Source organism: Gracilinanus agilis, chromosome 3 (genome assembly GCF_016433145.1).
Source record: "Gracilinanus agilis isolate LMUSP501 chromosome 3, AgileGrace, whole genome shotgun sequence".
NCBI lineage: Eukaryota > Metazoa > Chordata > Mammalia > Didelphimorphia > Didelphidae > Gracilinanus > Gracilinanus agilis.
Genome location: NC_058132.1, coordinates 99,557,345 through 99,572,619, shown reverse-complemented (window position 1 = coordinate 99,572,619; position 15,275 = coordinate 99,557,345). Strand labels below are relative to the sequence as shown.

Genomic DNA, 15,275 nt, shown 5'->3' with positions numbered 1-15,275 from the left:
AAAACACAAAAATAAATTAAAAAGGGGAGAGCTGTATAAAAAAAACTCAACATGACTGTACAAGAAACTCCTTAACCAAGTAAGATTTTTTAAAAAAGACTACAGAGAATACAGATACAATAGCCAAAACTGAGATAGAAAAGAAATTAATAAGGTGTTGTAAAGGATGAGTTAAGTTTCTAAAAAATAAAAATTATTAAAAAAAGAATGAGTTAAGGTTGGTTATAGATGCAAATGACTGCAAAAGTGTGAGGACAAAGGTGAGGTATGAAATGAAGTCTCCTTAGTCTTTATAGTGACTGTACCATACACTGTGCCCCTTTATAATTTATAAAGGGCTCCTCTATTGACTTTCTCTCATATGCCCTTAACAATATTAGAGGTAGAAAAGGCAGGTTTGGGGCATCTAGGTGGCTCAGTGGATAGAGCACCAGACCTGGGTTCATATCTGACCTTGGACACCTACCTCCTAGCTGTGTGACCTTGGGCAAGTCACTTATCTCCAACTGCCTAACTTTTACCACTCTTCTGTCTTTGAACTGATGTTCAGTATTGATTCTTAGAAGGTAAAGGTTTAAAAAAAGAAAAGGCATGTATTATTACTTCTATCAAAAAAAGCTTTAAGAAAAAGGAAATGGACCTACATGTACAAAAACATTTATAGTAGTTATTTTTGTGGAGGACAAAGTGGAAATTGAGGGGATGCCAATTAACTGAGCAATAGCCAAACAAGTTGTGGTATATGACTGTGATGGAATAGTACTTTGCTATAAAAAATAACAAAGGGGATGGGTTCAGAAACACCTGAGAAGAATTATATGAACTGATGCAAAGTAAACAGAGCAGAGAACACTCTACATAGTAAAAGCAGTATGGTGATGATAATCAACCATGAAGTACTTAGTTACTCTGATCAATCCAATGATCCAAGACAATTCCCAAGGATTCATGATGAAAAGTGCTACCCACCTTCAGAGAGAAAAGTGATAAACTATATGGAAGCATTATTTTTTCATTTTATTTTTTCTTGCCTCTTTTTTTTGTGGAATACATTTAATGTTTTGCATGATTTCGCATATACAATAGTGCTTGCCTTCTCAATGGAAGGAGGGTACAGATTGAAGGAAAGAATTTAGAACTCAAAGTAAAAAATATAATGTTAAAAATAAACAATTCTTTTTTTAAAAAGCTTTGTTTGGAGCAAGAGAAAAATCTAAAAAGCAGATAGGACATTGCTTGAGGTGGACAGGATGCTGAGAGTAGTTAACAGTAGATGACAAAGAGGAAACATAACTACTGAACTTTGATTTGGCTTCTGTTTTGCATTAAGAATAATAATAAAAAGACCCGAATCCAAATCTGACTTCAGATACTTTCTAGCTGTGTGCTGACCCTGGGCAAATCACCTGACCTCTCTCTCTACCTCAGTTTCCTCATCTGTAAAATGGAAATAATAATAACATCTATCTCTATTTTTGTATATATAAACTATATGGAAGAATTTATTTTTTCTTGCCTTTTTTGTGGAATACATTTAATGTTTTGCATGATTTTGCAATAGATATTTGTGAGAATCAAATGTGATGATATTTATAAAGTGTTTAGCACAGTACTTGGCACGTAATAGGCACTATATAAGTGTCAGCTATTATTACTTTGATAATATCAGCTAACATTTTAGTTATTTATAATAATCATAACAACTAACATTTATATAGATATAGAGGATAAGAGTGCCTGACATTGCATTAAATGATTTACAAATATTACATCATTTGATCCTCACAATAACTCTGGAAGGTGGGTGCTATTATCATCCCCATTTTATAGATGAGGAAACTAATGCAGAGTAAAATTTAAATAACTTGCCCAGAGTCATAACAAGTGTCTTGAGGTCACTTTTGAAAATAGGTTTCCCTGATTTCAGGTCTTCTTTCCTGATTTCAAGCCCTTTTGGACTTGACTCCAATCTGATTTTCCAGCTTTCAAAATCATGAACTCTATAGTTTAGCCAAACTGGCCTTCTTTGTTGTCTTTTTACCCCACATAAACACCTACTCTCATGCCTAGAGCATAATAGATATTCGATAAAGATCTGTGAATCTATTACCACTCACACCACTTTGTCCTCCTCTTACAGGCAACTATAATACTTTAATTTGCATTCTATTTATCTGTGGGCATCTTTTTCTGTGTATCTCCCGAGTAAACAGGTTATAAGGTTCCTGGGGGATGGGAACATTGGGTTATTCACCTTTTAGTTCCCTCATATAACAGCACGGTCTTATTGCACATAAACATTTGTTGAAAAAATAAGTGTATATAACTACTTCAGAATTCCCAGCCTCAGAAGTCATTTAGTCCATTCCGAACCTGAACAAGAAGCCTCATTCCTTTATTCAATCATCTGGCCCCCAACTGAAGTTCTTTAATGATGAAGACCTTATTACAGGATGCAACAGGGCATTTCATATTTGAAGGACCCAGAAGATTAGCAAGTTCTTCCTTATACCAAATTGAAATCTGCCTCCATTTCTACTCATTTTTCTTTAATCTACCCTCTGTGAGCTGGGAGAATAAATACAATTCCCCTTCCATATGAAAGGTCTTCAAATATTTGACAACCATGTTCATGCTTGTCCCCATACATCATTTCCTCAACTTAACAGCCCTGGTTCTTTACATGGCATGGTGTCCAGTACGCTTAGCATCCTAGGAACTCTCCTTACTCTCGGCTTTAAAAAGTTCTCCCTCTTCCAAGTATCAGAGTACTTTATCTGATCCCTCCTTGGCCTCCTCTCTCTCTCTCTCTCCACCTCAAATTTTAGTTGTCTATCAGTCCATTTATGCTCCCCCAAGCCAAGTAGTAAAGTGGATATGGTACTAGGCTTGGAGTTGGGAAAACTCATGATCCTGAGTTCAAATCCAGCCTCAGACACCTATTAACTATCTGACCTTGGACAAGTCATTTAACTGTTTGCCTCAGTTCTTCATCTGTCAAATGAGCTAGAGAAGGAAATATTTGCCAAGAAAATTCCAAGTAGGTTCAAGAAGAGTCAGACATGACTGAAAAGAATGAACAACAACATTGTAGGATAGAAGTTCTCTGAGGTCAAGGCTGTCAATTTTTAATCTTTGTATTTCCAGTGTTAGCCACAGAACCTTGCACTTTGGAGACACTTAAGAAGGTTTGTAAGATTTAAATCTGGCGTGGTCCAGTTTTGTTAAAATCTTTCTTGAAATGGGGTATCTAATTAAGAAACAGGGAATGATAGGAAGAAAGGATTCCAAATGTTAGAGCTCATAGGCTTGTGAACTTGTTTTGGCAGGAAATCCAGTTTTCCTACCACTATCAGGGAATGCCCACAATGCAGGGTGAGGCAGAAAAGTATGTCAAAGGGTGACTTCTGACCCTTTTGACACTCCATGTCTCTGTACTGCTTCGCTGGCTTATCTAGTTTTACACAATTGCTCCATTCTCTTTCTTTAAGGAAAAAAAAAAGATTCCCTGCTCTTCCCCAAACTCTCCAGGTACTGCCTTTTCCCCTTAATTGAGAGGCAGTGGATAATGTTGTCAGAGAAGAACCCCAGGTGGAAAGAAATAGTGTTATTTTTTGGGAGCATATTGTTACACATTGAGCAAAATTTCCTTTTAACTCTTTATGGTTTCACATGAGCCAACACAATAGAATTTCTTATTTTTCAGTCTGTCTGCTTTGTCCCAAAGTGCCTATCTAGTACTTTGTGCCCAGTGAGTACTTTTTTAAAAGTTCTAATTCTCCAAAGGCCCATTATTTCCTTAGTCAAAATAACTCTGTTTCCCCCTCTTCCCCCCATTTGCTACAAGTTCATGATTCACACCAGTTAAATATCTTGGAAAGAGATCAGGGCCAGTGCTCAAATGCAAGGAGACCTCAAAACAAAGTCAGCCTTCTTCTGGCTTTAAGCCCCGGCACGAATCTGCATAAGCCCTCCATGTACAGATGTGGTTTCTGGTGGGTAGTGGAAGCGTGAAGTTTAGGAAAGGAATCCTAAGTACTTTGTCCTGCTCAGGCCTGTCCAGATTACTGCATTCAACTCTGGAAACAATATTTAAGGTAAAGAACTGACAGAATGACACAATCTGCCCTCCAAAAGCTTCAGAGGAGCTTTGGAAGCCATCTGGAGCAATACTTCATTTTACAGATAAGGAGACAAAGGCCCAGAACTTCAGAGTGGGAGAGCTCGAATGGCAACCCACATCCTCAAACATTCTATCTAGTGTCCTCAGGACAGCCTATTGGTTCCTGGTGTGATATAAGGATCAGTTGAAAATGGGAATCTTATTGGGAGCAGGGGGGAGAAGGAGGGTGCTATTTCAAATACTCAAAAGGAAGTCACAATAAAGAAATTACAACTGTTCCCTGAGGCTCCAGAGGGCAGAACTAGGAGCAATTGGTATAAATTAAAGGCAGACAAATTTTGGCTTCCTGACAATTAGAACTGAATGCTTCAAGGCTCTTGTTTCCTGGAGGTCTGTGAGCAGTGGTTAGATGACCACTTCTGAGAGGTGGTATTACAGACAACAATCTCACAATATAATAATTGTAAGGAACATCAGGTCATAAAGTCCAACATACTATGCTGGAGCCAAAATTCCGCCCCCCACCACCACCTCTTACAACTTCCTGTGGTCATCCAGTGTCCTATGCAAAGATTTCAAATGATAAAGAACCTACAATTTTCCTCCGCTAAACCATTTCACTTTTAGCTGTCACAATGAAAACTAACAATACTTTATGGTTCACAAATCACCTTTACTCACATTACCTTATTTGATCCTCAAAAATCTTGAGGCAAATAGTATAGGCATTATTATTATCACAGATGAAGAAAAAGGTTCAGAAAGGCTGAATTACTTGTCTATAATTAACAGTATATGAAGTGAGTTTGAACCTAGGTCCTTCCTGATTTCACATCCAGTGTTCTTTTACATGAAATTGAAATGGGCCTCCCTATAGCAGCACTGTTCCTAGTTCTGGCCTCTGAGGCCAAGCAGAATAAGTCACAGCAACACAGTCTAAACCCTCTTCTATATAATAGAATGTAAACTCCATGAGAGTGCAGCCTGTCACCTAGTGGGCACTTAAATACATGCTGATTGACTGATGATCCTTCAAGTACTTGAAGACAGCTATCCCATTCCCCTTTAGTCTTCTCTTTTCAAGGTCCAATTCCTACAATCAAGTCTTTTTTTTTTCCTCCCTACAACCAATTCTTATATGGCAAAGTTTTTGGTTCCCCCTTTCACCATGCTGATCATCCTCCTTAAAACATGTTTATAGGCGAATGGCCTCCCTAACACAAGGGACTCCACACCTGAAGGACTCCTCCTGTTGACACTATCTCTATAAATACTGCCCAAGAATGCATTTTAGAATTCTCTCCCCGCCAAAGTGACTAAAATATCCACATCCTTTGACTCAGAGATACAACTACTCAAAGAAAAGTCCCATATAAACCAAATATTTATAGCAGCACTTTCTGTGATAGCAAAGAACTAGAAAACAAAATAGATGACTATAGTTTGGGAAATGGCTAAACAAACTGTAGGACATGGATGTGATGTAATATTACTGGGCCATAACATGTAACCAACATAAAGAATTCAAAGAAACATGGGAAGATGGATGCAAAGTGAAGTAGGCAGTCATGGAAAACAATATTTACAGAGGCAACAACATATATAGAAAGAATCATGAAACAAAACTGAATGCTTTTTAGCTCTGATGGCCAAGAGAAGCAATAAAAAAACATTTGCCTCCTTTTCATATATTTCATATATGATATAAAAACAAAAGGCATTTATAAAACCAAAAAACAAGTGAGCTGAGCAACAGACAACCATAAATAAGCAGGAGAGCAAGTGCCATTTTCTATATTACAGGAAGTAAATTCACTAATTAAATATAACTTAAGATTTCACGCTGGTAACTCACATGGAGCTGATAACACATTAAATAAAACCCCTGTATCTTTTTCACTAGAACTATATCATCTTAACTATGTCTCCCCAGTACTGAACTTGTGAGGTTGATTATTTGAACCCAACTAGAAAAGAAAGAAGGAAGTCATCATTTATTTAGAAGCTATTATGTGTATGGCACTGTACTAAGCACTTTTTACTAATATCTCACTTTGTCCTCACTATAACCCTGTGAAGTAGGTGCTATTATTATCCCCATTTTACAGATGAAGAAACTGAGGCCAACAGAAAGTAAGTGACTTGCCCAGGGTTACATACTTAGTAGTCCCTGAGGCCAGACTGTACTCAGGTCTTCCTGACCCAAGTCAAGAAATATAAGTTTGGTTTGCACACTAACTCCTGAGCTCCTTTCCACCTCTGCCATTTCTGAAGTAATTTTCATTCACATTTGAATCACAGAACCTTTGACTCCCAAAAGTCTACAGAGAAGCAGCCTTTTCACTTCAATTTGGTGCATTACTCAGTAAAGTCAATCCTTCCAACCTACTACAACTGAATCTGAGCCCCTGTGTTAGGGCACTTCTGCTTTTTCTGAGGCCATGTGATTTGGTAACTCCTGGGAAGATCTGTCATAGCTGCCTCGATTAGTACAGTTTTGCCAGCAAGGAGGAAATATCATCCTTATTTGGAAAGAACACAGGTTTTAGAATGAAAAGATCTGGGCTTGAGCTCTGATACTTCAATCAGTAAGTATTTATTAAATACCTACGTTGTGCCAAACACTGTGCTACACCCTGGGGGACACAAGCACAAAGAATGAAACAGTCCCTGTGAGCTGATGAGACTGCCGTCGGGGTAGGGAGGTAAGCCAGTGGACAGAGCGCTAGGCCTGGAGTCAGGAGGATCGGGATCCACACCTGACCTCAGACACCTCCTCGCTGTGTGACCCTGGGGAAGTCACCTGACTCTTGCTGTTCTTCTGTCTCAGAACTGAAACAAAGACAAAAGGTAAGGGTTTAAATTTTTTGTTTTCAATCTGAGACTTCACAGCCTTGTGATCTTGGACAAATCTCCTAATTTGTGAGTCTCAGTTTCTTCAGTTGCAAAATGGACCTGTCACTCAAACATTGCATTCTTTTGTTATGCTCCAAAAATGTTTTAGAAAACTGCTGAGGCAAGTCATTTCCCTTCAATATCCTTATCTATAAAGTGGGGATAATTTATACCCATTTCATAAAGTTATAAGGAAAGCTTTCATAAGCTCTAAGGCATTATAGAAAAGTGAGCTGGTGGCATGATCTCTTTAGGCCAGTCCTGAGAGGCAAACCTTCTCAAGGGCAGGTATGGAGTGCAGGAAGCTATAGCCTCTGCGCTTGCAAAGGTGAGTAGGTGCCCAATGATCATCAGTGCGGGGAGGGTTTGGACACCGTAATTAGAGAGATGGCAATGAGAGGATCAGGGAAAGTTGGCAGTACTTTTTCCCTCTATGTTGGAGGAACTATTATCCAAGAAAGTCTCATTAAAAGGCATAGGAGGGGGTCTCTAGGTAGCCTGGTGGATAGAGAGTGGGGCCTGGAGTTGGGAAGAGCCGGGTTTAAATCTGGACCAGACACTTCCTAGCTGTGGGACCCTGGGCAAGTCACTTAACCCTGACTGCCTCCCCCCTTGCCCCTCTTCTGTCTCAGAACTGATATTAAGACAGAAGGGAAAGGTGTTTAAAAAATCAAGTTATATAAGGTAAAATTTAAGTTTAAAGGCCATTTAGACTTTGTTTTGCAGAAGAGGAAACTAAAAGGCCCAGAGAAAGGAAATGCTTTGTCCAAACACATGGGTAGCAAACGAGAGTAGCAGGATTGGGACTCGGTTTCCCTGTCTCCTAAAGAAGAACCTGTCACTGCTTTTCATCTGAGGCAAGTACTCAAAATCATCTTTAAGGAAGTAAAAAACAAAAGAACTTGGCACATCAGAGTTTATGACTCATAGAGATCTGTGGAGAAGGTAGACATGGAATCTACTCATTCTACTCTAACCCATGGACTCTTTCTCAAACCTCTTAGAGAGCTTCATTCCTGCCCTGCTAATTTCTTATTCTTCCGTCATTTGTACAGAAGCTGAAATCTCACGTCCCCCAGGGACACTTTTCTAACTGGACAGAGGTGGGGGTTTGGGGTTATTCTATTTCTCTAGCCCACCTTTCCCTAGTCCTTCTCCATCTGAGCTCAGAATCCTTGTGGGGCATGAAGCAGGCAATACAAATATTATTTACTGTTCCCCTTTATCATAGAGGATGGTGATGGCCCAGAGAAGTAAAGGGAACATCCTCATATAATATAGTTATTAGACAGTGGAAGAACCTGAGTTCAAATCTCAGTAAGTCTTTACCATTATAATGTATAATCTCTAAAGCATTCAACATAAAAAAAAGGGCCTATCCATCCAAGTTTCCTTTTTAAAGGGAAGAATTAGAAATATGACATTCTTATTTATCATTATATAGTTAGTCATTATACAAAGTAATATTGTGTTCACAAAGGGCTGTGTAATACGTTCTAAGAGAGGCCTAGTAGGCCACCTTTCAGCGATGCTCCAGGGAGACCTGGAGGCCTGCGTGGAAGATTAGACTGGGCCAGCACTGGCAAAGGTTTTCAAGTTCGTATGCCCAAACTGTAATTTCCAGCTGCCTGTTAACCTGCCCCCTGTCTCCCCCAACGTTACTGCAGAGAGCAGAGGGAAAAAGTGTTCACTTTGGGCCATTAGACAGAAGAAGAACACATGCAAAAAATGTCCTCAGGGGCTAGGAAGAGGGGGAACAGAGCAGCTCCCCCACTGCCAGTTTGGCATGTGTGCCAATACTTCACCAGTGTTGGACTAGGTAACCTCTGCTATTGCTTATAATTCTGAATATCTAGGAACACTAAGCTTGTTTCACAATTTATCCCAGTTTCTACACCTTTCTAGTTATTCCAACATTGCATACTTCCAATTCTCTTTGAGAATACTAATATTTCAGATATGTAAAGCACTTTACACAATCTTATTGAACTTAAAGAAGCATTAGAACTAGAGACCCTAAAGATCATCTAGTCTAGTGAGTCCCAAAGTGGGCGCCACCACCCCCTGGTGGGTGCTGCAGCGATCCAGGGGAGTGGTGATGGCCACAGGTGCATTTATCTTTCCTATTAATTGCTATTAAAATTAAAAAATTTAATTTCCAGGGGGCTAAGTAATATTTTTTCTGGAAAGGGGGCGGTAGGCCAAAAAAGTTTGGGAACCACTGCTCTAGTCCTACACCTTCACTTTACAGAAGAACTGAAAACCTTGTCTAGAAGCATTGCTAGCCAGGGGCAGCCCTGCAATTAGAATCCATCTCTCAAGCCCAAGTCCAGGTCTTTCCAGTACCCCAAGGTAGTCTCTTATTTTATACTCACAACTGTCCTACGGAAGATCAACAGTGTAAGTGATTTTACTGTTATTTTAGAGAAAGAAACTGAAATTAGTTCAGAGAGAATGAGTGTAACTGGTCAAGACTGGCCTCAACCCAGTTTTTCTGACTCCGACGGTCTTCCCACCAAGCCATGCTAGCTTCCTATGAGACCTAACCTCAACTTCCTCCATATTAAACAGTTCCCCTAGAGTAGGTGGGGAAAATGCTTGCCAGCCCTTCACTTATCCTCTTGTTGAAAACCCACTAGTTGTCTGCCCAGTGTTTCCTTTTCTAATTATACTGAGAAACAAGGCCATTTTCCATTTCTAAGAGCTATCTACCACAGTAACATGAAACATCTGCCAGCTATCTCCTTCGGTTCTAGCCTATGACTCTGAGGTCTTTGTTACTACAATTTATGATGGCTTCCTCTGACAAATACTGAATTTCCCAAGGTTATCGCTACAATCAACCAAAGAGGATCCCTTTAGTTTTCTCCTCTGCTGTAGGAAGTCTGAGTACTCCAAAATTGTGCAAGCACAACTTTTAAAAAACTCAAGTGATACTAATAGCTTGGCCTTTAAAAAAAAACACATTAAACAAACAGCTTTCTGCATAAAAATAGGCCTGTAAGGCAAGAAGAGATTGATGACTAGAAGTTACAAAAAGGCAGTTTCTCCCCCCTTCTATGAACAGTTGGGGTCAGAGGCAAGAATGTTTGCCCAGAATGAAGCCCTTTACTCTTCTACTAGGAGCAGGTGCCTTGGGGAGAAGTAGAGCAGGAATAAACTAGGAAGCACAGTTTTGCTCAGGGTCCCCAGAAATACACAGTTGAGCCAAGCATGGAGAGCATCCTCAGTCAGGCAAAGGGATTCAGCCAAAGAAGTATCTTCTCTTTTTTTCTATTTAATAAAACATTTTTTTAAACCAATTCCATGTAATTACAATTTTCCAAAGTTAAATGATTCAAGTTATCTCCCTCCCTCCTGGCAAAGAAGTATCTTGTACCCTGACAGAAATCTGAAGGAAAGAAATAACCAAAGAAGACAGACTATGGAAGTAGTTCTGGTAGATTTTCCCTTGGCTCTCTTGGGTCTGACCAGAACCAGTCACACCTCAACCCCTCTATCTTCCTTAAAGAAGACAGGAACAGTGACCTTAAGGACTGGGTCCCTGGAAAGTGAGATCATATCGTGGAGTTTTTGCATATTAATTTTAATCTCTATACTATCTTCAGATAGCTGCTGTGTTCTTAAGGGCAGGTGAGAGCGGGTAGCAGTCAGGAATGTTTCCTATAATCGTGGAGGCCTGAAATAATCAGAAAACTACAGTGATTGGGGGAGTAAGAGCAGAATGAGTTAGTCTCTGGGATGACTTGGGACCTTGCCCAAGTGGGACACTAAGATAATGGTGTTTGGGGGTAGCTAGGGGAATAGAGAGCCAGATCTCTGAGAGATGGGAGGTTCTGAGTTCAAATATGACTGAAGACATTTCCTAGCTGGGTGATCCTGGGCAAGTCATTTAACCCCCATTGCCCAGCCCTTACTGCTTGGAATTAATTGATTCCATATAGGAGGTAAGAATTAAAATTAAAAAGAAAAAAGGTAATGGAGTTTGGTAGGTAGAATTGGGGGGCTGTGGCATGAAGAAAATACCAGGAACACATAGCAGAACCAGGTGTGGATCCTGTCTTCTGTTAAATTAAAGAACCAAGTCATTAAGTACTCTTTGCCCCAACCAAAGGGCCTGATCTGAAGAGATAACTGAAGGGAGCAGAATGTATCGTGCCCTCAAAACTGAACAGTTGGAGAGAGGGGTTGAAAGATGGGGACAAGTTGTTAGTGGACAGACAGCAATGAGTATGTGTTGTGGGATGAAGAGAATTTTTTCCTGCGGCTTCAGAGCTGGGTACAAGCAGTACCTGAGGTAGTCATGTTAGGAGACAAATCTGCAGTCAGCTCATAACAGAATTCTAGAATTAAGGGGAGGTGCTGGGAAGAGGAGGCTGAAGGTTTGCAGGTTTTTATGGCCATGGGAAATTGCCCCAAGTCAAGCAATGGCACAAATAACAGGGCTTGGGGAGGGCAGGGAAAGATCAGTGGTAAGTCTGGCATGAACAGAGAGTATGTGATGTTGAGAAAAAAGAGAAAGAGAAGGAAGAATAGAGTTTAAGGTTCATGGGGAAAAGGAGAGAAGAAAAAATAATTCTTTCTAGACCTTGGGGCCTGGAAGCCAAGGGGGAGGGTGGCAAGATTGCCAGCACCTGGTAAAACAGGCAGGGAGTTGATTTTTGTTCATCCTGGTGGGTGAAGATGGTGAACCTCTAGTCTCTCCAGGGTGTTCTTCCCCTGCCTCAACTTAATTGCCAGAATCTCAAGTCTTTGGAGGATCCTCTTCTTCTCTCCTCAATGCACAGGTAATTCTCTTCTCTTCCCCCCATTCTTCTTTCCTATGATCTCCCAGATTTCTCCCCTGGCACCTGGGCCCCTAGGGAATAGGGTGGGGGTAGTGGTAGCTCCATTCATTCTCTCCTGACACTTTCCACAAGGTACCCCCCTCCCCGCCTTGCACTGGCCCAGGATCCTTCCCCAAAGTATTGCAAATCAGAAGATTTACCCACTGCTCTTTTTAAAGGTCCTGGCAAGTCCAACCACCAGCTGATAGGGGCTCCCCTGGGTAACAAGGGCCCCCCTAATCCGCTCCTTTGAGGGAGGATCCTGTCTTGAGAAAGTAGGCCTCCACACTCCCTACTGTCCCTGTTTTGAGGCTGAGGAGGGGTTGGGTCTGCCTTGGGAGAAGAAAGTGGGTGGGTCTCCACACCCCCCTATCACTTGATCTTCACTTTCAGTCTTGCTGGGAGCAGGTCTCCACAACTCTCAAGCCCTACATTTCAGGTAAATGGATTTCTATATACGCCTCATCCCCAGCCTAGGTGTATGGGGAAAAGGGGAGGAGGAAGAAGGATCTCTATACTACCCATTTTCTGCCTTAGAGGGGTCTCCACATTCCCCATTCCGAGATTTGGGGAAAGGTGGGTCTCCAAACTCTCCATCCCCAGACCAGGGAAGAAGAGTCTCCACACTGCTAATTTCTTGGGTCAGGAAGGAGGAAAGGGGAAAAATCTTCATACTCTCCATCCTCCTGAATTGGGACAGGTGGACGTCTCTACACGACCCAAGGGGGAGAGGCATGGAGGAGGATTTCCACACTCCCATCCTCTGTTGCGGGGGAGGAAGGGGGGGTCGGGTCTCCACGCTACCCATCCCCCCTGCCCTAGGGCAGCTGCGGGGGAGTCTCCACGCTACCCAGGCCCCCTGGGGAGGGGTCTCCACACTCTCCATTCCCTTCTGGGGGGGGGAGGTCGGGTCTCCACACGCCCCGTTCGCCTCGCTCTGGGGCAGGTGGGGGTCTCCCCCAGGCTCGAGCCCGTCCTGCACTATCTGGGTTGGCGGTGTCCCCGCGCCCTCCCGCATCCGCGGCCACTCACAGAATTCGGCCACGTAGAAGGACACGGCGTAGTTCTCCTCGCACCAGTCCAGGGTGGACGTGGTGGGGCCCCAGTAGCCCACTCGGTCCGACCCCAGCGGGGCCATGGCGCCGCTGCCTCCCCGCTGAGCCGAGCCGGGCTATCCGCCGCCGTCACTCAGGCAGCCTTGGCCGGCTCCGCCTCCTCGGCCTCCCGGGCCTCCCCGCCTCAGCCGCAGCAGCCGCCGCCGCAGACACAACCCTACTCCGCCCCGGGAAAAAGAGGCGGAGCAGCCGCCAGGGCGGCTCGGGGCCCCAGCGAGCCGGCCTGGAGGAGGAGCAGGGGGCGGGGGTAAGGGAGGGTAAAAGGAGGGGTTGTCGTCATAGCGACCCTGAATCCGGAGGTGGGGCTGAAGCAAGCCCTAGGGAGGGGCAGAGGAAAGGGGGTGGGTACCGTGGTTACTATGGTGATTGGAGGGCGGGTGGGGCTGGAGGACTTGTCAGGAAAGACCTTGGTGGAGCAGAGGGGAAGGGCACCCGGCTTGTGGTGGGGTCTGGTCAGTGGGCAGGGGTAACAGGGGCGGGAAAAAGAAGGAAGGCGGGCCCACAGTAAATTGAGGCCGAAGGTGCGGGTGGGAAAACGTCCCTAGATTGCTATCAGGGCTCCCTTGATTTCTTGCTCTTGTCCTTCACCTCCACAATCCTTTTTTCGTGGGGTCCAGGCCTTGGAAGAAAGTAGAGAAAGAATCCACCAGGATTATTAGAGATAAAAGCAATAATTTGATCCTAAAATTAGAGGTGGATCATAGAGAGAGTCCATCTCTAATCATAGGGTAAATTCATGGAAATGAGAAAAATTAAGCAATGAACTCGAATTTGAGTCCTCTGGCTCAAAAACCAGAGCTCTCTTCACTAGACCAAGGAATATTGGCATATCACAAAGAATGCTGATTAGTTCAGGGCCCGTATATATCAGTAGTGATGGTCGACTTTTTTTTTTTTACTTACTTTTTTTTGTTTGTTTTTTAGAAAAATGAGAACCATGGTTACATGATTCATGTTCTTACTTTCCCCCTCACCCTCCAAACACCACCACTACCCACCCCCCAGCCCACAAGCATTTCCCCTGGTTTAATATGTGTCATCTATCAAGAACTATTTCCATATTATTGATAGTTGTTCTAGGGTGGTCATTAACAGTCTACATCCTAATCATGTACACATCAACCCATGTGTTCAAGCAGTTGTTTTTCTTCTGTGTTTCCACTCCTGTAGTTCTTCCTCTGAATGTGGGTAGCATCTTTACCATAAGTTCCTCAGAATTGTCCTGGGTCATTGCATTGATGCTAGTACAGAAGTCCATTACATTCGATTGTACCACAGTGTATCAGTCTCTGTGTACAATGTTCTTCTGGCTCTGCTCCTTTCACTCTGCATCAATTCCTGGAAGTCATTCCAGTTCACATGGAATTCCTCCAGTTTATTATTCCTTTGAGCACAATGGTATTCCATCACCAGCAGATACCACAATTTGTTCAGCCATTCCTCAATTGAAGGGCATACCCTTGTTTTCCAGGTTTTTGCCACCACAAAAAGTGCAGCTATAAATATTTTTGTACAAGTCTTTTTATCTATGATCTCTTTGGGGTACAAACCCAGCAATGGCATGGCTGGATCGAAGGGCAGGCAGTCTTTTATTGCTCTTTGGGCATAGTTCCAAATTGCCATCCAGAATGGTTGGCTCAGTTTACAACTCCACCAGCAATGCATTAATGTCCCAATTTTTCACATCCCCTCCCATATTCATTACTCTCCCCTGCTTTCATTTTAGCCAATCTGCTAGGTGTGAGGTGATATCTCAGAGTTGTTTTGATTTGCATTTCTTTAATTATTAGAGATTTAGAATACTTTCTCATGCACTTATTGATAGTTTTGATTTCTTTATGTGAAAATTGCCTATTCATGTCCCTTGCCCATTTATTAATTGGGGAACGGCTTGATTTTTTATATGATTGATTTAGCTCCTTGTATATTTGAGTAATTAGACCTCTGTCAGAGTTTTTTGTTATAAAGATTTTTTTCCCAGTTTGTTGTTTCCCTTCTGATTTTGATTGCATTGTTTTAGTTTGTACAAAACCTTTTTAATTTAATATAATCAAAATTATTTATTTTACATTTTGTAATTTTTTCTAACTCTTGCTTGGTTTTAAAATCTTTCCTTCCCCAGAGATCTGACAAATATACTATTCTGTGTTCACTTAATTTACTTACAGTGTCCTTCTTTATATTCAAGTCATTCACCCAGTCTGAATTTATTGTTTTCTAATTTTCCCAGCAGTTTTTGTTAAATAGTGCATTTTTGTCCCAAAAGTTGGGCTCTTTGGGTTTATCGTACACTGTCTTGCTGATGTCACTTAACAC

At 42.1% G+C, this 15,275-nt stretch overlaps 1 protein-coding gene across 2 annotated transcripts in view; it reads right to left on the bottom strand.

Moving 5' to 3' along the window:
- ACER3 (alkaline ceramidase 3) overlaps window positions 1-13,087 on the bottom strand; it is a 188,953-nt gene extending 175,866 nt beyond the window's left edge. For both annotated transcript variants that reach the window (XM_044668162.1, XM_044668163.1), the window contains exon 1: window positions 12,877-13,087. In XM_044668162.1, the coding sequence (XP_044524097.1) occupies window positions 12,877-12,982 (106 nt within the window). In that variant the 5' untranslated portion in view covers window positions 12,983-13,087. The remainder of the gene's footprint in view (window positions 1-12,876) is intronic.
- Between the last annotated feature and the right edge of the window lie 2,188 nt (window positions 13,088-15,275).